The sequence below is a fragment of the Bubalus bubalis genome, chromosome 2 (assembly GCF_019923935.1).
Source record: "Bubalus bubalis isolate 160015118507 breed Murrah chromosome 2, NDDB_SH_1, whole genome shotgun sequence".
In the NCBI taxonomy this organism is placed as follows: domain Eukaryota; kingdom Metazoa; phylum Chordata; class Mammalia; order Artiodactyla; family Bovidae; genus Bubalus; species Bubalus bubalis.
The window spans coordinates 177594122-177621265 of NC_059158.1; the positions used below are offsets into that span (position 1 = coordinate 177594122).

At 44.3% G+C, this 27144-nt stretch overlaps 1 protein-coding gene and 1 non-coding gene across 2 annotated transcripts; both read right to left on the reverse strand.

The window, feature by feature from the left end:
* Positions 1-6535: 6535 nt before the first annotated feature.
* PPP1R8 (protein phosphatase 1 regulatory subunit 8) lies at positions 6536-24583 on the reverse strand. The gene is made up of 7 exons (XM_006049665.3): positions 24432-24583; positions 22444-22504; positions 17321-17474; positions 15715-15935; positions 14041-14185; positions 9214-9278; positions 6536-7982 (listed from the first exon to the last, which is right to left on the reverse strand). Exons 1-7 carry the CDS (start codon positions 24485-24487, stop codon positions 7629-7631), a joined length of 1056 nt encoding a protein of 351 aa, XP_006049727.1. The 5' UTR covers positions 24488-24583; the 3' UTR covers positions 6536-7628.
* On the reverse strand, positions 20756-20921 carry LOC112583116. Its single transcript, XR_003107462.1, has one exon. It is a non-coding gene; the product is annotated as a small Cajal body-specific RNA 1 (non-coding RNA).
* Positions 24584-27144: the final 2561 nt, after the last annotated feature.

Genomic DNA, 27144 nt, shown 5'->3' on the forward strand with positions numbered 1-27144 from the left:
TGCCCCCCCCCCCTCCGCAGTGAATGGCACCTCTGAACGGCGGGGTGCCCAGGCCAGGGGTCTTCCTTCTCCCAGGACTCCGCCCCCTCTCTGCAGCTGCCACTTCGACCCAGGTGCCTTCAGTCTTGCCGCTGCCTCCAGCCTCACCTCTTCCTCAGCACTGTCCTGCCATCTGCCCTTTAAATGCTACCTTCTGGACTTCTTTGGTGGTCCAGAGTAAGAATCCACTTGCCAATTCAGGGGACATGGGTTTGATCCCTGGTTCAGGAAGATTCCACCTGCTGCAGAGCAACTATCCTCATGGCCCTTTGGGTGAAGTCTGAACTCCCAATGACCCAGCTCTTCTGGGCCCTGACAACTCTGCAACCTCATCTCTTGCCCTCCCTTTCCAGAACTCCCCCTTCAGCCACTTCGAAGCGCTTGCACTCCATCAATCCTGAAATACCCCCTAGCTTCCCCAGGCCTTTTGCACCTGCTGGGAAAGCTCCTCCCCATGTTCACGCAGGATCACCTCTATTCCCCCATCAGATCCCAGCCTTCACACTCCATTTCTAGGGAGGCCTTCCTGATGACCAAGTTGGTTAGGAGTGCCTGTCCTAGCAACGGTTCTTTCATTCAGCAAAGATTTACTGCTTGTTTAGATGAGCTAATCCCTGTCCCAGTCGTTTTGAATACATCCAGAAACAATCCCAACCACCATCCATGCCTTTAGTAGAGCTCACATTCAAATGGGGTTGGGGATGGGTGAGACAGACCATAAACAATACAAAGTGAATAAGCAATTGATCCAGTGTGGGTGAAGGCAATGGGTGCCATGAAGAAAATGGAGCAAGGGAAGCGGGAGATAGAAGGGAGGTGGGGTGACTGCAGTCCTCACTGGAGATGGTAACCTTTGAGTGAAGACTTTGTCAACAACCTCTAGCCAAAGACCACCAGGAAGACAGGAAAATTATCACCTTGGGTTTCTGACTCGTAGTGAGGGACAGCACCCTCCATGGGGAGCATGGGGACCATGGGGCCACTCAGAGAGTGTTAGAAAGGCCTTACTCTAGGATTTGGACTTGGGTTAGATGATTTAGGAGGGCTCCAGGAAGCAGGACTTTCCTATGGATTGGATGCTGTCAAGAGCGGGGGCAATTCTATGACTGGGGATCTTATGAACCTTAATGAGGAGGGAAGACCAGCCCCAGGATACTGCTATCATTAGCAGGACACAGTTTTCCTTATGAACTGTAGGGGGATGGCCGTAACAGATTACCACAAACTTGGTGGCTTAACAGAAATTTACTCTCACAGTTCCAGAGGCCAGAAGTTTGCTATCAAGATGTTGGCAGGGTTGGTTCTTCTGGAGGCTCTGTTTCATGCCTCACTCCTTACTTCTGGTGGCTGATGGCAGCCCTTGGTGTTCCTGGGCTTCCAGATGCATCATTCCAGTCTCTGCCTTCTTCTTCACAAGTTTCCCCTCTGTGTCTCAATGTCTTTCCCTGTCTTTTACAAGGACATTTACCATTGGACCTAGGCCCACTCTTATCTAAGATGATTGCATATCAAGATGCTTACCGTAATTACATCTGCAAAGACTCTTATTCCAAATAAGGTCACATTCTGAGTTCCAAGTGGACGTACCTTTTGGGATCACGAGTCAACCGACTACAGGGATGGCTGGTCCTTTTAGTGGTTTGGATGTAATGTCCTGAAAATACCAATTAACTCTAACCGTTCCATTGTATCATTTAGGATCTCTATTGCCTTATTTTCTGTCCAGAAGGTCTGTCCATTGATGTGAGGTGTTAAAGTCTCCTCCTATCACTGTTTTCCCATCAGTTTCAACCTTTATGTCTTAGTATTTTAGATATTTGGGTGCTTCTGTATTAGGTACCTATATGTTGAGTGTAAAATCCTTTTCTTGTATTGATCCTTTTACCATTATGCACTGTCCTTCCTTATCTTTCCTTAGCAGCCTTTGCTTTAAAGTCTGTTTTGTCTGACTTGAGTATTGCAACCCCAGCTTTCATTTGTTTGCATGGAATATCCTTTTCCATCCCTTCACTTTCAGTCTGTGTGGGCCCTAAGGTGGGTCTCCTGTAGGTAGCATTATTCCTAGGCTCCTGTTTTTTCATCCTGTCTGCCACTCTGTCCTTTGATTGGAGCATTCAGTCCACTGACATTTAAGGTAATTATTCCTTTTTGTAGTTTGGATAATGTTCAGGTTTTGTGTGTTCAGACATGATGGTCTTGACCCATCATGGTCACAGAGTGGTCTTGTCTGGACACTGATGTTCCGTGAACTGTTTATGTGCAGGAGGAGAATACCAAGGCCCAGCTCTGGGAGCCAGGTCAGCCACTGGAGGCCAGGGCCTGCTGTCCTCTTGTTCAACTTGAAGGCAATGAGGGAGGGAGCCATCTGGGGGCAGAGTTCCAGACACAAGGGCAGGATGGGAGTGTGCCTTGAAGGGCCAGCCAGTCCCTGGGGTGGCTGCGGCAGAGGCAGCACGGGGGAGAAACGTAGGGGGACAGAGAGGCAACGGGAGGGGCTGCAGAGCAGTGTGCACGGTGGCTCTTAACACTGCAGGAAATAAGGGGCCTCGGGAATGCTCTGAGCAGTGATGGAGTCCAGTCAACACCAGGACTGGAGTCATCAGCAGGCATGGTTTTGATGGAGCGTTAGGACAAAAGCCTGACTGAAGTGGATTTGAGTGCGAGTGGAGGAGAGTGAAGACACAAGACAAGACAATTCTTTCCAGAAGTTGTACTGAAAAGTGGAGTAGAGAAACAGGAAGTCGCTGGTGAGAAAGTGGAATCAAGAGGTTTTTTGCTTTGTTTCTCTTTAAGAGCAGTGACGGTGCATTTGAACGCTGCTGGGAAAAGTCTGGCGGAGACACCGTCTTGACAGTGTCAGTTGGAGAGGGCATAACCGGAGGGGAGGGAAGACGGGCTCCAAGTGCAGGCAGTGGCCTGGCTGTGGAGGAAGACCACGGTAACGAGGAGAGGGCTGGGCTGCGGCGGCTGAGGCCGGCCGGCCGGCCGGCTGGGAGACTTCATCAGCAGAGGCTCTCTGTGGAAAGCCTCCCTCCACATGTCAGCGGCACTTCCTGTCAGTAACCTTGCCCCCAGGCCACGAGTGCAGTAACAGTATCTGCAGGGGCCTTTAGACACCCCGCCTGGCCCAGGCGTGGAGACAGCACTTGAAGCTCCACAGACCCCAAAGGGGACAAGAGATGGAGACATAAGGGTAGGAAATTGACAAAGAGAAAAACCAGAAAGGGATCAAAATTCAACCCAGTCTCCCACAGACTTCAGGCACAGGCAGGGGCCGCAACCTGAGTCAGGAGCTACCCTGTGCTGTTCACAGCCCGAAGCATCAGGGCCAGGTCTGAACTGCTAAGAAATTCACTTGTCAAGCTGAGCACTCTCTGCGAGCCTCAAGTTCCCAGCTATAAAGGGGGGAACACCACCAACCTCCTCTTGGGTCTTCTGGGAGAATTTAGGGGTTATAAAACACATAAGAGTACCATTAGGGTGCCCGACAAGGAGCCAGATTTGTTTTCCTTCTCCCCGCTCACCTCCCACCCTGAGGGACCATCCTACATCTTCACACCGGTTCCTACAGGAGCTCCGAGAATGGGAGCAGGGCCCCGCCTGCTGGCTGACTCTGGAACTGCTCCTCTGCCCCGGTTCAGAGGTAGAAGACTGCACATCCAATTCTTCCAGCAATCTCTTTCCATGGCAGCAGACACCATGCAAATTCGGTAGGTGAGCACTCAGGCCTTCTTACCACCTCCACCATCACGGGGCAGGGGCTTTAATCCACCCTGACCCCCTTTATTCCTGCAGCTGCCCCTGCCTGGAGTGCCCCCACCTCCATCTGGAAATGTCAGAGGTCCGAAGCTTTCTACGACCCTCACCTCTTAGCGCCCCCTCACTCTCACAGAGAGAACTACTGGGGAACTTTCCCCACATTCTCTCAACATTTGGACTTAACCTCTAGATTGGCTAAACTGTGTGGAGAGAACTGAAACACCTGTCTCCCCTGCTTTGAGACTCACCTGAGGGCAGAAACTGCCTCATTCATCTGTTATTTTCTAACACCACAATCCCATCAATCACTGCCCTTCCTGAAACCTCCCCAAGGAAGTCTCCCCACTCTGGGTGGGGAGGGTGTGTGTCTGTGATATCTCTAGATTTTTCCCGTATTTATGTCTTCACACATTTTTTTTCTTACGGGAAAAAAAGTCCTTCACTGGCTTCCTTACACCTTCAAATTCCCCAGCAAAGCTCACAGCATGCGACCTGGCCTCTGTCTTCCTGATTCCTCCCTCCTGCTGAGTAGTCATCCCCTCATCCATCTTCCATGCATCTCTCACTGGTTCCTCTCCCTGGAGAACCACAGCTCACACTCCTCCATGCAGCAAATCCCTACTTATCATCAATGCTCAGCGCAAATGTCATCTCCCTAGAGGCCTCCCTGACACCCCAGTCTCGCTCATCTCTGCTGTCCTCACCCCGTCTATCCCTCAGTTGAAGCTCTCAGCACCTGAGCAGCAGCACCGTAAGTGTGCCTGTTTCCCTCTAGAAGGCAGGCCTCTAGCAGGCAGGGGTAGTGCCCTGCCGTATGCCCAACTCACACGTGTTCAATCCATGTTAGCTGAAGTCTCCACTGCCATCGTTCGCTCACAAGCAAAATGAGGGATCCAGCCAGGATCTCACAAACCCTTCTGACTAAAAATTCTGAGTTGATAACGACAAGCATATCTTAGGCATGCAGTTACCAAGCAGTTGCTCTTGAGCTGTGATCAACCTGTTGTTTTCTGCCAAAAGGTCCTTCTCCATGGGGTTCACCACCCTCTCCCATCCTGGGGAGGTAAACAGGAGTCATCCCCTCCCTTCTCAGCAGAGGGCCCATTAGGGGCATAGGACGCTGGGGAACCAACAGTCAGTCGCTTCTCATCTCTGCATCCCTCACCAGCGCAGTGCTCACCCAAGCAATTGAGACCATCTGCTGATCCTGGTGGTGAACAGGAGAGATTTACCCCCCCAGTCATCGGCTAGAGCCGTTAGGGGCGAGAGGCAGCTAAGCCCCTTCCTGCAGTATTCCCCTTAGAGGGGCACTAAAACAGGATTGGAATAATCAGAAATCTGGGTGCCAGGGAAGCCAGGTTTCCATACCATGCTTCTATTTGCTGTGTAACCACCAAATTCAGCCATTCCTGCTTCCACTAAAGTCAAACGGACCTTGGAAAAGAAAGACAGAGCTTCACAGGCTTGGATATTCTCTACTGAGCCTTCTTTGAGACACAAATTGAAGTTTTACTCTGCAACTCAAATTCTGAAACCAAATAACACATGGCATAATCTCTTACCAGAAGGATTTTATTACCTAAAATACATCTAAATCCTTTATTATACCTTCTAGTAAGTTGTCCAGTTTGGGAAAAACTTTTCAATTTCCAAACATCTGCTGCTGCTGCTGCTAAGTCACTTCAGTCGTGTCCAACTCTGTGCGACCCCATAGACGGCAGCCCACCAGGCTCCCCCGTTCCTGGGGTTCTCCAGGCAAGAACACTGGAGTGGGTTGCCATTTCCTTCTCCAATGCGTGAAAGTGAAAAGTGAAGTCGCCCAGTCGTCTAGCTCCAGTCTATAGAGCCCGGTGGCAAGCTGACTATGGCTCGTATACCCTTCCCCTTACCTCATCCCAGAGGCCGTGTTAACCTGTGCTCAGGCTCTGGAGTCAGAATCCAGTTCCAATCCTGACTTCACTACATGAAATCAGAAGGAAGTTTATCTCTGAGCCTGTTTTCTCATCTGTAAAACAGGGATAAAAACAGTATTCCTTAGGGCTATTAAAATTAAATAAATGCTGCAGATGGTTGCTTAACAGTAGGCAGGTGCTCAACAACTGATTTTTAACCAGCACTAATAGTAACCTTTGCTATGATGACAGGAAGGTGTCCTCATAAGATGAGGACAGTCATCGTTACGGAAGCCGGCAGAGAAGTTAAACTTCTGCCTAGCTGTGATTTTATAGATCTCTGTTCCTTTTACCAGGCTGCTCCTGCTGTTGAGTTCACACTCTCAACCTAAGGGATTTGGAACCTCGTTGGCATTTTCATCACAAAGTCACATACGTTGTCACACCATACACAAAGTCCACTTCCTGCACAGTGTTCTAGTATGCAAGACACATCCATCCAGTTCAAACTCCAGGTGAAATCCCCTCTAAACATCCTCAACTTCGCTTGCTTTCACTCCTGTGCTTCCTGAGCTGTAGCACAAATGCACGCAGCTGCAGAGGGTGCTGGTTACACTGGCACAAGGGCGCCCGTCTCTGTCTTAACCCACTTTGCCCAGTGAGGCTTCATCAGGGGACTGGAATCTCTAATTAGAATTTCCAGCTCATCAGGGGGCACCTTTATTTGTGGTAATAAAATGGGGACACAGCGTCACCTCCCAAGCCTGACAGCTGTACCTCTGACAAATACTCCCTCATGGCAGTGGAAGTAGGTGATGGCAACTGAATCACAAACTGCACCAGAATGACAAAAGTTACATTTAATTTACAATGTAATAAAGGTTACAGGTAAAAAGCTACACATAAAGCGTGAAAAGGCCTATTACACAAATGTACAAATCTCTGTACAAAGCTCTTATCAATGTGTCCTACCTTCGTCTCCTATGTTTGTTAGCCAGGTCTTCTAGTCTTGGAGCTCTGGGTCGAGTGGGGGAAAGAGCCTCCGAACCATCATCTAAAAATGTCCTCTTAGAGACATCCATTACTTCAAAGTAAAAATCTTTTCCTTTTTAATTAGAATTGCTCTAACTGGTCATATCCTTTAAAAACTGCCTTCATAACACACTCAAAAAGGAAAGTAATACCTCAGAGAGTAGAGGACAGTACCCTGAAATCAAGTGAGAAACTTCCGCAAGTACTCAGATTTGACAAGAAAAACAGGTAAAGTTCAAACAATACTGTAAGTTTAAAACTATCAACCTGTGTCTATGGCACTGGTCAGATGAAAAATCAAAATGTTCTCATTCGAACAGAAAGGACAAAAGAGAAAGAAAAGCCTAACTGCTGGACCTCAAAACCACTGACCCAGGAAAACACTTTTGAGTTTAAATCTTAGCTTAACTGGAGAATTTTAAACCCTCTTGTTAAGCAACCTGGAATCCGTGGCAACCCTTCTGCTACCTGGACTTGCAGGGATAGTAGGTATAAATTAGGCTACTGGACCCACAAGGCTGGCGGGGCTTCTGTCACCCCCACAGCTCTGGATTCAACCTGAGGGCCTAGAGTCTCTCCCTGGGGTACGTGACCTTAAAGAAAAATGACCCTAGAAAGAGGGAGAAAAGAAAAAAGGAGAAAAGGAAAGCCTGGGGAAAAGCCAGGGCAATCTATTTAAAAGGATATATGAAACATTTCTCTGCAATGAAAGTGTTTGAAGACAGGTCTTTCTGGGATATTTCAACCTCACCCCCTGTTTTAATATTACATGGTTAGGACCCCAGGAGACATTCTGAAAGACGATACTGCACACATGAAAAGTTTTTCTCCCTAGTTCATTAGCTCCCCCCATCACCCTTCCACCCCATTCCCACCCAATCCCACCCTCCTCCATGACCAAAAATATCAAATCAGTAAGGAAGGTGTGGGCTTCTTGCCCGGCCACGCCTCTTTTGCGTATTTCTTCTTCTTGGGTTCGTTGACAGCTTCGGGGTTATAGACGGCAGGGTTTGGTGCAGGGTTCATGTTCACTGCTGATGGCACAACAGGGGTCAAGTCCACATCAGGAGCGAGGTTCGGGTATGGCATGGGCAAGCCACCAATGAGTGCTGTCCCATGGATGCCGTGCGGCTGGGAGCCAGCTTCACTGTGCGTGGGGGGCAGGCCCCCGTAGAGTCCTCCACTGAAGGCAAAGTTCTGCATGCGCCTGCTCCCGGATTCCTCCAGGCCCAGGGAGCCAGGGCCCTCCACCCGCTTCTTCTGTGGTTTACAGAGGAGACAGAGGTGAGACAGAAGAGTGCTGTTAGGTTCTTCTACTGCAGTCCTAGATAAACTGGGACAGGCCCCTGAACCTCTAACTCGGTTGTTTCCCAAACAACCCATCTCACTGTCCTCAAAATCTCAGGGCCTGAGGAGACCTTACAGTGGTCATCTAACATGTGGCTCCCAAACACTGCTCCACACAAAGTGTTCACCATCCTATGTCAAACCAAGAAAAATGAGGCCAGTGTGTGAACTTTTCATAAAGTAAGACTTATCCAGTTTAAGTGACTATTCTTTACCCTAAGGTCATGCCTCCCTCTCTGTCTGTTTTTGATGTTAAAATGCCCTTTTAAGAAACAAAGGTGATTAACAGATGGTTGCAAGTATTCTAATTTTTATTTTCTGGGGGGAAATAGACAGCAGAAAATTCCAAAGGAAGAAGAAAGAAGAGAAAGGTGCTCAAGGGGAAATGTGGCACAAATTCTATGGAGTTGTATGAAAAAATTTCATCTTGGAGTTTTTCACATTGGACTAAATTTCAACACAAGATCTTCCTGAAACAAAGACTAACCAGAAACTTGACTCATTTCTTGATCTAATATATTCTGAAGATTAGAAAAAAACCAACTCTCTCTAGCAGCTCTGACCAGCATCTTCCAATCACCATTTGAACACCTCTGCCAACAGGGATCTGCTTCCAGGGGCCACTTGTTCCCTTTTGGAGCCCTCGCTGTCAGGTAGTTCTCCATGTGTTGAGCACTCAGAACATCTCTGTAGCTTCCACTTCTTGGTTCTTCAATAGAGCTATCTTTAAACCTAACCCAACGTGAGCTGGCTTTCCTATCTGTGTCCTTCTTGTTCACAAAATAAAGCCATGGCAAAAGCCAGAGGTGCCATGCAGAAGGCAACTATGCCTCCTCTTTGCCTAACAGCGTACTCTGAGTTAAGAAGGGAAGGCTAAAGAAAGGTGGGTCTCTCTGCACCCTACCCCACTGAGAGGTAAATTTACAGACTTGCATCACATCATAATTTACATGCAGCATTAAGCTGGCTCGTCACCTGTAGTTTCTCTATGGCACTCCAGGATCCCGACACACAGATGGGGTAAAAGTATTCCCACAGTATGAAAAATAAGAAAGGAGCAAAGAATGTGTTTTAAAATTAAGCCTACACATGGAAGAGTGGGTTTTTAACCCAGACGATAAAACATTTCAAACATGCTTCCTACCTTGACTGGGACCACTGCAGTCTGTACCATGTTCCGAAAGCGACCAACCGAGGGATCCACATCCTCTGCAAAAAGACATGAGGGCAGGTTAACTCAGTAATCAACCGGGAGGATTAACGTCACACGGCTCAGTGTGAACCGTCATCACAATAACTCATATTAAAACAGTAAAATACAGCCAACACTTCAAGTGTTTGCTGGGTATGTGTTCAATCCTCACAACAACCCTTTGAGCTAAGTACCACTAGAGTGAGCATGTTACAGATGAGAAAACAATCTCAGGCTTGGAGGAGGAAAATGACAGGCCCAGTCACCTCACCGGAGAGGAGCCAGGATATAAATCTCAGCAGCCAGAAACAGGCCTGTGCTCCAGACCACTTTCCCATTCCACATACTTCCCTCTTTTGAGGGGAGATTAAAAAAAAAGCAGACATCATCAATCTCATGTTAGTAATAAAAGAGGGACACCTCAAGAGGTCACACACCACATACTTTGCTAACACCTGCTCATAAGCGAAAAACAAAATCAGGATTCACACCCAGGGCTTCCAGCTTAACTTTGTCTTGCAAGCTGAACACCTGTACACAGGCATACCTCGCTTCACTGTGTTTCACTTTACTGTGCTTTGCAGATATTGCAGGGTTTTTTTTTTTAAATTGAAGGTTGGTGGCAACCCTGCATTGTCAGATGATAGTTTGCATTTTTTAGCAATAAAGTATTTAAAGCATTGTAAAGAAACAAAGACATGGGGTTTTTTTTTAGATATAATGTTACTTTTTAGACATAATGCTATTGTACACTTGTAAATGTAACTTATATATGCACTGGCAAACCAAACAAATCTGCGTGACTTGCTTTGACATTTGCTTTTTTGAAGTGGTCTGGAACGGAACCCATAATATCTCCAATGCATGTCTGTACAAGGAAGACTCACTAAAAGATCTGAAGCCCCTGCCCAGGCAGGGTGGGAGAGCTTTTCACGGCTTACACACACACTCCTGCACCCTACAAAGCTTCTAGCTTCATTCATTCACTCTGCCAGAAGAAAGCACTGAGATCAAGTAACATGCTTGCAATCAGTCTCTCATTTATTGGACAGAAGGCATGGAAATAAAGAGCAAGACACAGTCCTGCCTTTAAGGAGCTCACAGCTGTAAAGCCAGATAGGTCACAATACAATGGAGGTGCTTCAAGAGAAGTATGAAAGTAGTGATCTTGGAGCACAGACGGGAGACTGGGTTGGATGACCTAGAATGAACAGCTTCCTCACTGAAGACGAAGTGTGGGGAAACAGGCAAGCACAGACTTACTATCATTACTAGAAAAAACAACTCCCTGGCCCTTTTATCTTAATACAGTGGTAGGAAAGGAGTTGTTTCCCTAGCAGACATTGTACACCTTATTTTAATGCATTGAAGGTGTTTGCTATTTAAAGAAACACTCCTGTGAGTCCCTTTGGGATATAAAGTATTCCTTGTTTAACTGAAGAGCCCCTGGTTTATTTAAGTTTGGCTTTTCACATATTAGGATGCCTCTAAAGAATATATCCTGGAATTACATACACAAACAATTGTTGTTCAATGAACAAATGAATGAACAGCTTCTATACGGAAAAAGAAAGAGGAAAAGGTACCCAGGCTCATCAGGAAGGAGACAAGGTCTCTAAAAAAAAGGCACTCTTATTTTCTCTCATTACCATAGGAGCCCTGTTCCAATCAGCCCTTCAGGAAAGTTAAATGAAATGCAAGAGCAACTGGAGCCCAAGAGGCATGGCTAACAGGGTATGTGCCCCACGAACACAACAGGCCTGTGGAAGTGAGGACGAGGCCATCGAGGAGACCCTGTCCTGTGCTGGCTGAACAGTGTTCGGTCCTCTCACCCTTTCCTCATTCTCGAGCCATGCAACTCCTGAAGAGGGAGTCTATCCACTGCAGGAAATCTCTGCTCCTGGAAGATCTACCAAGAAGTTCCTTGCCAGGTCTACTTCTGGTATAGGAAAGTCTGCACAGGTAAATGCAAAAGGGCTGGCAGATGATGACTGGGATAATGGCTAACATTTATCAAGAGCTACTGAGTGCCTGGATGAAGCACAAGCTGGAATCAAGATTGCTGGGAGAAATATCAATAACCTCAGATGTGCAGATGACACGACCTTATGGCAGAAAGCAAAGAGGAACAGCCTCTTGATGAAAGTGAGAGTGAAAAAGCTGGATTTAAAACTCTACATTCAAAAAAGGAAGATCATGGCATCCAGTCCCATCACTTTATGGCAAATAGACGGGGAAACAATGGAAACAGTGACAGACTTTATTTTCTTGGGCTCCAAAAATCACTGCAGATGGTGACTGCAGCCATGAAATTAAAAGACACTTGCTCCTTGGAAGAAAAGCTATGACAAACCTAGAGAGCATATTAAAATGCAGAGACATTTACTTTACCAACAAATCAAAGCTATGGTTTTTCCAGTAGTCAGGTATGGATGTGGGAGTTGGACTATAAAGAAAGCTGAGTGCCAAAGAATTGATGCTTTTGAACTGTGGTGTTGGAAAAGACTCTTGAGAGTCCCTTTGAGTGCAAGATCAAACCAGTCCATCCTAAAGGAAATCAGTCCTGAATATTCACTGGAAGGACTGATGTTGAAGCCGAAGCTCCAATACTTCAGCCACCTGATGTGAAGAACTGACTCATTGGAAAAGATCCTGATGCTGGGAAAGATTGAGGCAGGAGGAGAAGGGGATGCCAGAGGATGAGATGGTTGGATGGCATCATCAACTCGATGGACCTAAATTTGAGCAATCTCTGGGAGTTGGTAACGGACAGGAAAGCCTGGTATGCTGCAGTCCATGGGATCGCAAAGAGTCAGACACGACTGAGTGACTGACCTGAACTGAGTGCCAAGCACATATTTGAGGTATTTTCACTTAATCATTTAATCTCCCCATCAATCCTGTGGGGCCAGAACTCTGATATGTCACTTGGCCAGAGGGTCACAGAGCTACCAAGCAGAGATGTGAATTTCATACCCAGGCCCTCTGATCTGAGCCCACGCTCTTAAACACTCTGCCACACTCTCCCTGAACATACTGCCTTCATAAAGTTCCAGGACAATAACTTTCTTCTTTTTCTTTTTAGCTGCACCATGTGTCATGTGAGATCTTAGTTTCCTGACCAGATACTGAACCCATGCCCCCTGCATTAGGAGCAGAGAGTCTTAACACTGGACCACCAGAGAAGTTCCACAATAATTTTCAAGAGAAAAAACAGAACATATCAGACCCCAGGTCTTGAAGGGAGACTTAATGAATTATCTAGTTCAGTCCTTCCCATACTGTAGGCTGTTTATCAGTACAAATAAGAGCTTATTAAAACTACAGATTTCTAAGTCCAACCCCTAGAAACTCTTATCTGGCATCCAGAAATAAACTTTCTAGATCAGTCATTCAGCTCCTGACTGGCCATTTCCCTTGGGCATTCACTACTTTGACAAGTTATTCATTCCACTTCACACATCATCAGAAAGTGAACAAAAGTCACTAGAACGAATGCTCCAATCTCTTTCACAGGAATTCTTTTAATTCTTCTTCTAAATATAAGGATTTGTTGTTGCTTTTAATGCCGAGCCAAATACTTGCTACTCACAGGCTCTGGTTTCACCCACTCCTTCCTCCCGAAGGTCAGCCTTGCAAACACCCACCCTCAGGGTGCCTCCCCCCAATCTGCTCTCCTTCAAGCACATTTCCCAGCATTCAGGGACCACTGTCTATAGGTGGGAGTCTCCTTCTCCCTTAAGACTACAAAACACATTTAGTATTTTAGTAGAAATTATAGCCTTAAACAGGCAAGTCTTCAGTGCAGTTAATAGTGGCAGAAAGTTGTCCAATTTTAAGAGTTACCAGTCATACACAGATCCCCATGAAGACAACAGTGTCTGCTCTAACCTATACTCAAACTCTACTATGATACAGACATACTGCATCAGCAAAGGGGAACTACAGCCATGCTCTATATACTGAATTGTATGGGGCCTTGCTCTAGCTACTTCTTTCACACTGCAACTGGATAATGCTTGAGTGTTCAGGGCACTCCATCAATGAAAAAGCATAGTTTGTTTTATTGTACTTCACAGACACTGAGTTTTTTATATCAATAAATTTGAAGGTTTGTGGCAACCCTGCATCGAGTAAGTATTTCAGTGCAATTTTCCCAACAGCATTCACTCACTTCCTAGCTCTGTGTTACATTTTGGTAATTCTCACATGTTTCAAACTTTTCCATTATTATTACAGTTGTTATAGTCGGAGAAGGCGATGGCACCCCACTCTAGTACTCTTGCCTGGAAAATCCCATGGACGGAGGAGCCTGGTAGGCTGCAGTCCATGGGGCTGCGAACAGTCAGACACGACTGAGCGACTTCCCTACAGTGAACTATGACCAGTGATCCTTGTCACTATTGTAAAAAGATTACAACTCGCTGAAGGTTCAGATGATGGCTGGTGTTTTTTAGTAACAAAGGATTTTTTAATTAAGGTATGTACATTGTCTTTTTAGACATGATGCTACCACATACTTAACAGACTACAGTGTAGTGTAAACATAACTTTCACATGTACTGGGAAACCAAAAACTGTGTGTGACTTGCTTTACTGAAATTCTTGAACCAAACCCACAATATTTCCGAAGTATGCCTGTACTGTACAAAAATATCTCCCCTGAATATAGCACCTGTTATTCTAAACCTTGTTGAATAACAACTGACCTACAGGTTGTGTAAAGTACTCTCTAGGATCACAGCCTTTTCATCAGAAAAAACCAGGAAGACACCTCACCTGGGTTGATGATCTCATCATCCTCACTAAAGGTCACCCGTGAGTTCTTCCTCTTCCTCTTTGGTCTCTGAATGTCCAGATTCCCCTCCTCAATGGTAAGAGTGGAAATCCGCTTGTTGTGGGCAGTGTTGAATTCTGTCAGGTTCTGGGCCAGAGTTCACACAGGAAAGACAGGAATGAGTACACAAGGAATTTGAAGGAGAATATTACCAAACAAAGAGCAGGAAAGGATTAGGAGCTAACCTTGACCTCTTCACATAGATGAAATTCTCTTTTGCATCCAGAAAAGATTACTGTCCCTAAATAGCTAATGCCAGCAAGACTCATTTGACAGAATGCAGAACATCTTCAGTGACCAGTGAGGCAGTGATATTCAAAAGGGGCTGAAGGACCTTGAGCTGAAAACAAGTCATCTGTGCAAAAACCCTTGAGTTGAGGTTTGGGGGTTTTTTGAAGAAGGTTATTGTGTCTTCATGCTGAGAATTAAAAGAATGCGACTGGGAAAAAATTCAAGAACTGTTTTAAGTAACAAAACACATGAGAAAGAAAAACTGACAGTTTCTTTCCCAGTAGCTCTCTTCTTAAAACTAGCTAGGATGCTGCCAGTGCACTGAATATTTGGCATTAATATTTTGTCACTCCCATCCCTGTCTGGCTCCATTTCTATTCATAACTATCCATCCATCTCAGTGATTAACCTGGCCTCAGCACTGCTGCCTGCCTCTTTTCAATCCCTTGGACTTATTCCAACCTGCGCTGCAGTTTGAGACATCCCAAATGTCTTGAGAACAAGACCTAGAGATACAGGAGGAGGCATGGAAGCAGCCTGGAAAAGAATGGGCAAGAGGGACTGCCAGCCAGGCCCCTGGCCATAAGGCTACTTATTTACAACCAAGTAACTTCTGAGTTGTAAGATTTCTACTGTGCTTTTTTCTTCCTAAGATCTGGGAAATTGCCTCTGTATACAAGAAGAGTAAATGTACGTGGGTGGTTACGGACAGGCAGGCATTTGATCTACCTGGATAGACCAGTCACACCAATACAGTGACAGGCATGTGAAGACAAAAGCTACACCACCAACTACTGGGGTCAACTCTAGACAAGGAAAACCTTAACACATCGAAGTCAAATCTTGTACAATTCAGGGCAGCCAGGTCCAGAGCAAAAGCAGTCCAGTTCTACTCAGAAGATTCTTGGGCTGACTGGACGGTATCAAAAAAAGCTACATAAATGAATGAAAGCTTCAATCTCTGTAAGCCAGTGCTGTTCAAACAAACTTTCTGGATGATAGAAATGTTTTCTATCAGAGCTATTTAGTATTGTTAGTCACTAGCTACATGTGACTACTGAGTACTTGGAATGTGGTTAGTGGCTACTGCATTGGATAGTATAGCTCTTAAGAAATGTAACTCCCAGCCTGGCTTCTAACATGCAGCAAAGGTGCACAAGACAACCATAAGTCAGGGCTAGTCAGCCCTGGATATATATAACCAAACCCACACAATGCAGATTTCCAAGGGCCACACCACACTGCCAAAGTGGCAAAGGCTTATCACTCTGTTCAAGAAAACCTCCAGCTGCTAAGTCATTGGCATTTCAAGCTACACAGAATAGCTACATACTGCAAAAACCAGAGTCTCCAAGACATAACAATGACATAGACAATAGAATTACATCAAGTTCTGTTTCCTCCTCTGGAAGCCCCAGTAAGCCCTTGAGTTCATCATCCTCTCCACCCATCTTCTCATCTCCTTTCACAGCTGATGGCAATGTCTGAGGCTTCTCACGGAGAGTGTACGCCCGTGTGGATGCACCAAATGAGACCGTGGAGTCGATGGGAATTTGCTGAGGCTTGTGAGGCTCCAACCGAATGTGACCCAAGAAAGTGCCGTGTGCTGGGAATAACCAAATCAGAAACGTAAGAGAGGAAAAGAAAAAAACAAACAAAAAACAAACCTGAGTTGCAGAAGAGAAGCTTCTGCCAGCACATCAGTTTTGCTTTTTAAAACAGAAATGGCATTGGGTCCACTTTGCATCCCTTGTCATGAGTCACACTGAAAAGGAAACTCCTTCACTGAATCCTGAATCACTACAGTGGATTTCTTACACATCTACAGAGCTGCTGTTACCCCACATAACAAGTTCCTCTGCTGCCAGACTGACTCCATTCTGGGTCCAGCAGGAAAGGCTCCAACCCAGCAAAAGCCATTCCCCGCAAGGAGGAGGACAGGAACTGCTGCGGTCTGACCTCTCCAGCCCCAAGCCTAAGGAATACAGGAACTGCTGGACTGGTAGCAGTCATACTTGGGGTTTCCCCAGGATAAGAAATGAGGCTGGCTGAAACATGTGCAATACCAATGGCAAGGTAGGCCAAAAATCCTACTGGAGAGTCTGGATATTTTTCCATGTCTACATTCTGCATATTATGAAATGGAGAGAAAAGATGACATAAATTTTCAAGTGAGTGAGTCTGAGTGAACTCCGGGAGTTGGTGACGGACAGGGAGGCCTGGCGTACTGTGATTCATGGGGTCGCAAAGAGTTGGACAAGACTGAGCGACTGAACTGAACTGAACTTATGAGACAAGGCTCTCCAAAACCATCATAACCATACTGGGGTAATGTGTGCATGTGTACGGGGAGGGGGAAAAGGAGTAAAACACAATCAACCCAGGAAGGAGATCCTTTACGTTCCATGCTGCAATTAATTATACACAGGTGAAGATGAACAAACTTCAAGGCCCCATGTAATCAAGTTTCAATTGCATTTCTGAGATTATCTCTGACAAACTTGAAAATCTTATAGTTGGAGTGTGCTCAGAGAATTAAAATTGATATTAGTAGTAATAGTCAAAGCAAAATGTAGCTGAGATAAAGAACCTATTATAAAAAATGAACTTGCTCAAAATAAGGATGTTTTTTAATGTCCTGTACCCACAACTCTGCTACATTAATGGAGCTAACCACAGCTTCTGCTTAAACTGGATCACAATCTCTCAGGGGCCTATAAACACATTCCCTAGTTTCTAGGTGTTTTTTTGTTCTCTCTATACCTATTACTCTCTTCAAGAAAGCACTCCCTAAAATCTTCTCTCTCCACTCATCAATTACTTCAGTAAAATAGGAAATACCACAGGAATGGAGAAGGACTGATTCAAAAACCAAACATAAACTTCCTTGATGAACAATAAAACACAATTTCAAATCTGAAGAACCCAAAGAGCATCTCCACACTGCCCAAAAGGGAATGTGTAAAACAGGATGGGATATGAGTTACTTACTACTGTTGAGATCTATCAGGAAAACTCTCTTCAGATGCTTGTGGTAGACCAAGGCAGCATGGACCCGAGAGCAAGACTGGTGGTCAATTGTGAAGTCGCACAAATCAGGGTTTCGCCCAAATAAGTAATACTTCTTCTCATCGATAATCAGTTTCTAAATAAATATAAAATACTACTTAAAGCTGGTTTCAACAGGGTTTAGCAAAGTCTTCCAATAAAAGTAGAGCATATTAACATAAAATTCCTTGTCAAAGTAAAAAAAATATATGTGTGTATATGTATATATATTTCCTATTATTCTTCAAGATAAAGAGCTCAGAAAAATTTACTAACATTTTTGGGGGTTGGCAATGATTATTCCCAAATATAGTGGTCAAATGTTGAGTGCCGATATGAAAAGAACTTTCCCTAATCCTATTAGATGTAAATGGCCTGCAAGAGAGGCTGTCTTCTTTTCATTGTAAATTTAAGATTTCACTTAACTTTAGGTTGAGCAGGAAATAAAAACATAAGGCATGCCTATAAAGGAATAAGACCTCTTTTCAGAAAAATACATATTCAAATGAAGATTATCAACTGGTTCGCAAAGGAAGGGAGGTATAAACACTTACCTATATTCTAATCATGCTGCTAGAGCCCCAAAATATTTCTGGAACCCCCTTGAAATCAGAATTACATTAGACATCACTGTATGAGCCTCTAGATCTAACTTTATGGTCCCATTTCATTTTGGCCACAAAAAAGCATTACTCAGAGTTAACTCTAAATGAGTACTTGCTTTGTCCAAATATGGTATGACTTCACAGGGCAAAGATTTTCCAGGTTTGAGGGAAGAGAATGTACAGATTTACATTTATTGAAGGGCTATTTTTTGCTAGGCATTTTAAGCATTATCTCATCTAATTCTCAAAACAAGTCTGTGAACTAAGTATCACATTTATTATAGAAAGTCCAAGTGTTAGTTGCTCAGTCGTGTCCGACTCTTTGCAACCCCATGGACTGTAACCTGCCAGGCTCCTCTGTCCATGGAATTCTCCAGGCAAGAATAGTGGAGTGGATTGCCATTACCTGCTCCAGGGAATCTTCCCGACCCAGGGGTCTCCTGCATTGCAGGCAGATTCTTTACCGTCTGAGCCACCAGGGAAGCCTATCACCTTTATTATTAAACATAAAATAAATTCAGAGAGATGAATCTAGTCATTCAAGGCAGTCAGGCTGGTTAACTAGCAGATGTGGGATTTAAATTCAGGTATGAATAACTTGCAATGCTAATATTCTAAATAACAGTGCCATGGGTCTGAAATAATTCTGAGAAGAACTCCAAAATGTTTCTAACCACTCCTGTGGAACTGGAAAAAATAGAACTATATAATGTCTCAATATAATAGCAGAAAAGAGGATTTTGCAGAGCAGCAAACTGTTATTTTAAAAATTGCAGGGGCTGACGTAGCACTGTTAACTTTTATTTTGCCAAAAAAGAACTTTCTTTTAAAACTGTCACCAATCATTTTATAAAAGAAAGGTCATTTTAACAAAAAAGCAGGGAGGACAAGGATAAAGGGTCACTCTTTGAGTTGAATTTAGCTTTATGAAAATCACTCACTACACTGTCTTTTTCTTTTAATCCTGGATCAGTAAAGCTTTTCCAACATATTGGTTGTGGACTGGGCTGTCACAGAATAAGGACCGTAGGTTAAATTTTTGCTAACACTTCATTCAGTTCTTAAGGTCTACAATTTGAGCCTTTGAAAAATAACCCTCATTCATATATATTATGTTGTTCCTTTACAGTTTTTATTTTTATCTGCACCACGCAGCTTATAGGATCTTAGTTTCCAGACCAGTGACTGAACCCGTGCCCTTGGCAGTGAAAGCGCCGATCCCTAACCAGGAATGCCAGGGAATTCCCTGTTTTTTTCCTTTAAACAGAATGTCTCACTAAGCTCTAGTTCACATTTCACACTATGCTCCTTCTAAAATCCCTGAGAGAAGACAGCACAAAGCTGAGCAAGGAAGTACAGTCAAATTAGGATGGTACCAGGCTGGGAATCAAGAGGCTTATTTTTCGTTCCTGGCTATGTCACTGAAGTCACGGTGGGCTGCTATTCTCCCGTGCTTCAGTGTTCTTACAAAACCAGAAGTGCACCTCACGTGCTGGGAACAGCTAACAACCGCTGAGTACTGAAGTGCACACACTGTGCTATGAGTTTTATGCTATGTCATTTCATCTTTACAGCCACTCTGTGAGGTAAGGGGGTACTGTTATTCCTATATTTATAGATAGAACAGTGAGGCATAAAGAAATTAATTAATATATGCAAGTTCACACTGCTAGATATTTATAAACTGGATTAGAAATTCAGGTCTGATTTCACACAGTCTAAGCTTTTATAACCACTATATATTTTCTTCACTCTTCCTGCATCAAAAAATCCACCATATGGCAAAAAACATTTAAGGAGTGAACAAGTAGTATAGGTCATAATCTTAATTTTTTTTTAAACACTTACCAGTTACTTGCCGGCTTATACATTAAGGCTCAAAGGGATGGGGGTCACCTTTGGGAAACTCTGTCCAGCAGAGCCCACTTACTGCTGGGAGAGCTTGTCCCAGGCCCCTAGTGCTAGGGGGCATCAAGATTTAACAACAGTCTGACAGCTCAATCCCACAATCATCCCATGCCTGCTCAGACCCAAATATTAAGACTTGGGTTAAATATAAGATATTGCTTTAGAATTGTGAGAGCCCTAAAATGTCAACATGTTATTTTCTCTAGGTAATATCTATGCAAGTTGAATCTCATAGATGCATTTCCCATTCGTATCTATATGCACATACATGATGTCCTCACAAACTTAAATTTGCTAACCACAGAACTCACAGGCTGGACTTAAACAGTCATAAGACCACCAGCTCTTGGGTTCTAATACAAAATTGATCACCTTTCTATGATTCCCGGCTTCTCTGGTGGCTCAGTGGTAAAGAATCCATCTACCAATGCAGGAGACACAAGTTTGATCCCTGGGTTGGGAAGATCGCTGGAGAAGGAAATGGCAACCCACTCCAGTATTCTTGCCTGTGAAATGCCAAGGACACAGGAGCCTGGTGGGCTACAATCCATGGGGTCACAAAAGAGTTGGACACAACGTAGCAACTAAACACCACCACCACAAGATGTCAATACCAGAGATTTAGGTGTTTAGAGAAGAAAGAGAAAAAGCCTCCAAATTAAATATGCACATTCACAATTAAAGGTATCTCAATTATAGAAGTGTGAAAGTGTAGAGGAAAAAAACAGTATGCCTCAGAAGCAAGAAAATGAGTGAATTCTTAGACAATTTGCTTCTTCTGTCCAGGTGAATGAAATAATGCACTGGCCCTTCAGTAGTCACTAAACCACAACTGCTTAACTAGCTATGGCTAATACCATTATCCAGTTGTGCCTCTGAGTTATAACTCAGAGTGTATCTTTACACCCTGGGCTTAAAAGACTCATGGCTTTTGTTTTAATATTGCACTTCTTAAACCCAGCTATCACAACACATCACAGGCCTCTGACATAAGGCTTGGACATAGATAGCTCGGTTAGTATCAAGTGCTGCCTAAATCCTTAAATAATAAGCAGATCTGGAGTCTATTTCTCTCAGAAACAACGCAGTGATGCCTATGGACTGTAACATGACACCTTTGTGGCAACTCAGCACACCTAAGAGCACTGAAAGACAACATTACCAGTTAATGGAAACCAGTAATCAGAGAGATGTTTGACAAGTTGAGAGTACTTTGAAAATATATACTATTTCTCAAAAGAATTATATTATCTTTAGAGCTAGGCTCCTTACTGTTTCTCCCTATTGCAAATTAAAGATTTATTATATTCTGGTTAAAAAAATAGATTTCTGTATGTCTATTCAGCAACATTTTATATGTGTGGAACAGTTTATAGTTTTAAAAAAAAAAGAAGACATTTTAGCTAAATTATTCCCTTGAATAATCCTGATATTTTGTAACCTTTAAGACAGAAGAACCCATGACAAAGTGGTTCTAACTGACTGGCTAAGGGCTTGATGAATTCATCACAACTTCCGCCTTAATGTTTTCCAAAATACATGTATCATACATGTATCATACAACATCCTGAAAGTGAAAACAATGTATTTATACAACATCCTTCAGGAGATCTCACAGACAGTTTTCATTACGGAGTGCAATGTTTTTACTATATACACCAAAGAAAAATAACTGCACTCAACAATAGGGCCTTGAACTTAAAATGTTATCTGAGCAAGCAAACCTAAAATTGGTTGAAGACATGGAGACTCACAACTCGATGGCCACAGTGGGCTTAATCCCCATTTCTTGGTAAATAAATGGCAACAAAAGAATTAAAAAAAAAATCCACACAACCTAATAGATAAACAAAACTCGTGTTCTCTTGCAGTTCTATGTGGTTTTCATTCTAGAAACTTGGAGAAAAGCTAGAATTCTGCTACACTTGTTCTTTATAGTACTTACTTCGATTATAATCATGTAAATTTTTGTTTGGTTCTGTCTTTCCCACCAGATGATTTCTTTGAAGACAGGAACCATGTTCATTTTGTTCACTGCTGTATTGCCTATGCCGAGCACAAAGACTGGCACATAATAAGCACTCAGTAAATGTTTAAATGAATGAATGAACTTCATCACCATTTCCATTCTCTTTTTTGAACATGTGTCTTAGTTTATTATCTTCTAGCTTAAATGTCATAAAAGCAACTTAAAAGCTGAATTCAATCTGTATCATTCACTTTCTTCTTTAATTATTGCAGATCTTGCACCTTCCACACAACTCCACATACTCAGAGAGAAGGAATTCACCAAGTTATAGGGCATCCAGTTTCACTGAGGCCTACAGGCCCACAATCTATTAAAACCCTTCATTTGGAAGGTAAGAGAAGTCACAAAAAAACTGAGTATCTGTGAAGATACACATTGGCATGTGCTTTTAATAGAAAAAAAATCAGGATGAACAAAAGTAGCATTGCTGGAAAACAAAGCACAGGAGAGGGGGTGGAAAAGTGAGTCACTGGCAAGAATCTTTAGTGTGGTGGGGAGAAAGGGGAAGACGTGTATTTCCATACCTCAATTAGCTTGTCTCCTTTGACTACATCCAGATGTAAACCAGGAGGGGGTTTACCTGCCCTGAAAAGTAACAGTGAAAAAATATTTTCAGGATGAGTTTGTAAATGCCATTTACAATCATTATCCCATTCAACACTGGAGCTCTCTTACCAGCCTATAATTAGTTCATGTTCAAGCAGAAACGTCATCTACTTTACTGTTATTATAGCTCCTTTCTGCATTTGACACTTACCTCCCCAGTGATTCAACTGCTCTAAAACATATTTCAGGGGATCTGTATTTAGAGCAGCACCAAAGAAACCTGTATTTTAACACTGAATTATCTACCTTGGAGAGAAAGCAGCACAGAGAATGCAAGTACTATAGTCGGAGTTGTCTGGTCACTTTGAGTTTGAGTCTAAGATTTGCCACTACCAATAATTACCATACAATGGTAGAATAAATCAGTTGGTGTCTGGGGCTAATCAAGGTAGACTCATCACAGAAGAAACAGAGGGTATTGTCCTGAACGCTGAGGTCAAACCAGATATGTAATTTAGGCAGTTAGGGCAATCCAAAACTATGCTATGAAACCAGGTACCAATAAATACAAGAGATATTTGTTAACTTTGAACAGGTCATTCTACAGTGGCATGTATAAGGGAACTTTTCTCTATACTCCTATAATCATACCATCCAAGGGAGACAAATATATGTCAAAGCACCTAACACAATGTCTGGTGCACACCAGACGTTAAGGAAATGATAAGTGATCTTATACAGTCTCTTCTAACTATAAATTTACTATCCTGGCCCAGTAAACTTAGTTAGAAGACATAAGTAAATATTCTGAAATCAATGTGGCAAGGAACCGAAATGGACACAATTTGCAGACTGGAGCAACTCTGTGTTACAGAAGTGCAGAAGGACCCAGAAAATAGCTACACATTCACTTGTTTCCTGTGTTTGCTCCTCTCAAGTTTGAAGAACAATCTTACCAGAGTCCCAACATCTACACACGCGCACGTGCACACACAAACAAACACAAATGCATCCATTTACATCTAGCTGAAGATACAACATAGTCATCTCACAAGCTTGACCCAACTCCTATATGGTGGTTGCTGGGAGGACAGTGCATTGGACAAAAGCCCATTTTGTCTGGAAACCAGGGAAAGCCAAGTTACATCCAAAATATGCTTTCTGAACTCCTACTATGTGTCTGGCTCAGGCCTAGGAACTGTGACTCTAGAGATACATTAGGCAGCCCTTGAGGGGTTCAATATAACGGAGCCAGAGAGTAACACACACAAACAATACACTGTGATGAGCAGACACAGCTCTAACTCGGATGGGTCGCCTTACCAGGCAATTTATATAATTCATCGTGTACTCCACTCAAAGACTAAAATTATTCCATTATTCCCAAGAACTTGAGAAGGGAGGAAAGGGGTTCATCCTAACAAGCAAGGATGCCCTCTGGTGCCCGACTTCGCGCTGGTGGCTAAGAGCACAGGAGTAGGTCAGAGCCGTTCCTGCCCTCAGGGAGCTCCCAGTCAGCGAGAGATAGGCAAGGGCCGCACCAGGCTGCAGTAACAACCGCGGGATGCGAGGCTCTGAGAGGGGATCGGGGCCAGGAAGCTAGCTCGCGCGCGCTCGGGACAGAGAGCGGGGGGCAGGTACCGGGCTCCACAAGAGCACCAGGCACTCAGTCAGGAGTTGGGGTAAGTTCGAGGCCAAGGCCCCGAAGGGCCCCGGCAGCCGGCTGACTTCCCGAGGGGCTGCCTAAGCCAGCGCCTCAGAGCCCCCAACTCTGGGTTTCCTCGGTTTCTGGGCCCGGGCTCCAAGCTCCAGGTTCCTCCACACGCCGCCCGGCCCCACGGACACTTCTCCCTCTGTCAGTCCCAAGATGTTTGGGCCGTTCGGCTCGCTGCGAGAAATCAGCCGCCCGGCCGGCACAGGCCAGCGCAGGCCTGGCCACTCCAGCGCTGGTCGCCCCGCCACTCACCAGGTCGGGCAGTCGAACAGCGGGAGGCTGGAGCCGGAGTTCGCGGCTGCCGCCATCTTGCGTCTCCCCCTCCCATTTGGCGGGCCCAAAGCACGCTGGGAAACTGGAAGACCCAGAGGGGGAGCGGCGGCTTCCCAGCGACCTGTGCGTCTGCGCGCGCGCACACACACACCCACGCACGCACGCACGCACCGACGCACAGGGCGCTGTAGTAGCGGTGGAGACTGGGATCCCGTCTAGAGGTGTTTTTCAGGGTTTGAGAGAGTTGACCTTCCCCGAAGGCCAGGGCTTCTCTCGGCCGGCAGTTGTCTGAGGAAAATGGGCTCGTAGGGAGGGGTTCGGTTTCCCTCTACGTTCTTTTTGCAAAGACGCTCCCACTCTCTGAAGTCTTGTGATGCCACCCTTGCCCTGGGCTCGCACCGTCAGCCTTTTGACTCCCAAGATGGAGAGAAGCTAGAGGGTATAGGGCTTAAGGATTGGAAAAACACCGGTCTGTTGTGTCTCCTCTAATGGTCCTGAGAAGCTACCTTTCGGGGTCGTGTAAACTCTAGACAAACAGCCAGGGACGGATCCAACCAGATGGCAGGCGTCCAGATCATCAAAACGCATGACTGAAGAAGGTTATTTAATCAAGTGGAGGCCTCTTTGGATTTTAAAATTTTGGTCATAGTGACTAGATTGTATAACGAAGACAGGATTCAGGTCTGCTTTTGTCCAACAGCTGGGTGAAAGATCATCAGCAGGGCTTCTGGTTGTAATGGCTTATGTCTGCTGCTGCTGCTAAGTCGCTTCAGTCGTGTCCGACTCTGTGTGACCCCATAGACAGTAGCCCACCAGGCTCCCCGGTCCCTGGGATTCTCCAGGCAACAACCCTGGAGTGGGTTGCCATTTCCTTCTCCAATGCATGAAAATGAAAAGTGAAAGGGAAGTCGCTCAGTCGTTTCCAACTCTTAGCGACCCCATGGACTGTAGTCCACCAGGCTCCTCCATACATGGGATTTTCCAGGCAAGAGTACTAGCATATGTCTACTGAGTGCTTATTTGGGCAAGAATTTAGTTTATATGGATCATCTCATTTAATCCTTAAAACTCGCTTTGAAATAGGTATTATGATCCCTGAGGGGAGGCTCAGAGAGACTGAATTGCCCAGAATCACGGTAGAACGAGTGGGATTCAAACCTAAATCTGTATGAGGCCAAAACCCATGCTCTTTAATCATCTCTCTCTCACACTTTGATGTTGATATGATCATATTTATTATTAGCATGCAACTGAAGCCCAGCACTTTTTCAGTTTTGTAGAAAACATGAGAGGATTATCCAACCTGTTTTTTTCTTTTAAGGAAACCAAATGCAAAATTACTGTTCACCTATAAAGAGGCATTGCACAGCAGATTATCTCTTTCTATGATGGAGTTCTTGTCCTGATACCCTACTACTGATCCTCTAGATTTTAAATCGAACATCAACCTCTTCAAAAGATTTTGCCCTGGGTGACATCTCCAGGCATCAAGATTTAACTGTAGCATATTAACTTAGAATTTAAAATTATCAACTGTTAGGAGAATCACATGTTCCACTGGTCTTCAAAAGCACAATAAACTCATCCAGCAAGGATGTTAACTGGTCAGATCACTTCTTTTTTGGGGGGGGGAGTGGGGGGGCTGCATGTGTGGCTTTCAGGATCTTAGTTTCCTCACCAGGGATTGAACCCGGGGCCACAGCAGTGAAAGCACCAAGTCCTAACCACTGGACTGCTAGGGAATTCCCTCAGATCACTTATCTAATGAACGGGTTAATATACCCCCTTTTCCAGCCCTGTGATTCCAAAGATAGACTAGGCCAATAGTTCTAAACTTGGTTTCAGGGAAGCAGGCTATAGCTTCCTTCTTTGAGCACAAGGACTTGATTCTTAAAAAGAATTAAATCATCTCAAGTGTTTTGAGTATAATAGAAAAGAGAAGGTACTTTTATCTGGAGAGATTGTGTGGGCCTTTGAGGTCCTATGCCCTTTTCAGGCATGAGGTGGTACTGAAGGCATTTCTAGCTGTCAGTGACCTTAATAACATGTCAGCTTTGTCTTTCAATTTCTCAGCTTCCATGGGTGGTCCATTATTTAATCCCTTATAATGCTGAATATACACCCAAGAAAACTAAAACTATATTCTTACCCTTATAATTCTTTATTCCTTGGCCATTTCCCCTGTTTTCAGCACAGCTAATATTCACACTGAGCGCTGATGTAATGTAATGGCACACTTACCTAGGCCTTATAAAGCAAAATGCTCTTTGTTTGGGTACCAATGATGTCAGTACAGATGCAAACTAGAGGACCACAGTCTAGGAGGTGAACCTTTTGAAATGTAAAGACTGATAGACTAGCTGCCAATGGGTTTTGGTATCTCAAAAAAGATTAGTTTCTTAGACTTTGAGACTTCCTTAGAATAGAATCTAAAGACATAAGGAATATACTGAAATAAAAAAAAAAACTTCCTTAGAACATCTTTGATATGAATGATCAGATGGAGACACTGAAAAAGAAATTGTTTGTATAGAAATGGTACATCAGGAAACTTCATTTAGCCGGATGGTGAACAAAAAATTTACAAGGTGCTAAGAAAAGAAAAGATGTTCATGAAAAGTGAATAGAAATTGCCATTGCTCCGGATTGTTAAAGCTTTGTGAAAGAGGTGGTGGAAGGACAGTTTGTATTA

Bases quoted from the DNA above. Each gene is read 5' to 3' on its own strand.
- PPP1R8 (XM_006049665.3), bottom strand. From the start codon at position 24,487: ATGGCGGCAGCCGCGAACTCCGGCTCCAGCCTCCCGCTGTTCGACTGC. The intron at 17,475-22,443 runs GTATGGAAATAC...ATATTTATTTAG, and splicing joins AAGGAGACAAGCTAATTGAG to AAACTGATTATCGATGAGAA. The intron at 7,983-9,213 runs GTAGGAAGCATG...TGTAAACCACAG, and splicing joins CTGCAGTGGTCCCAGTCAAG to AAGAAGCGGGTGGAGGGCCC.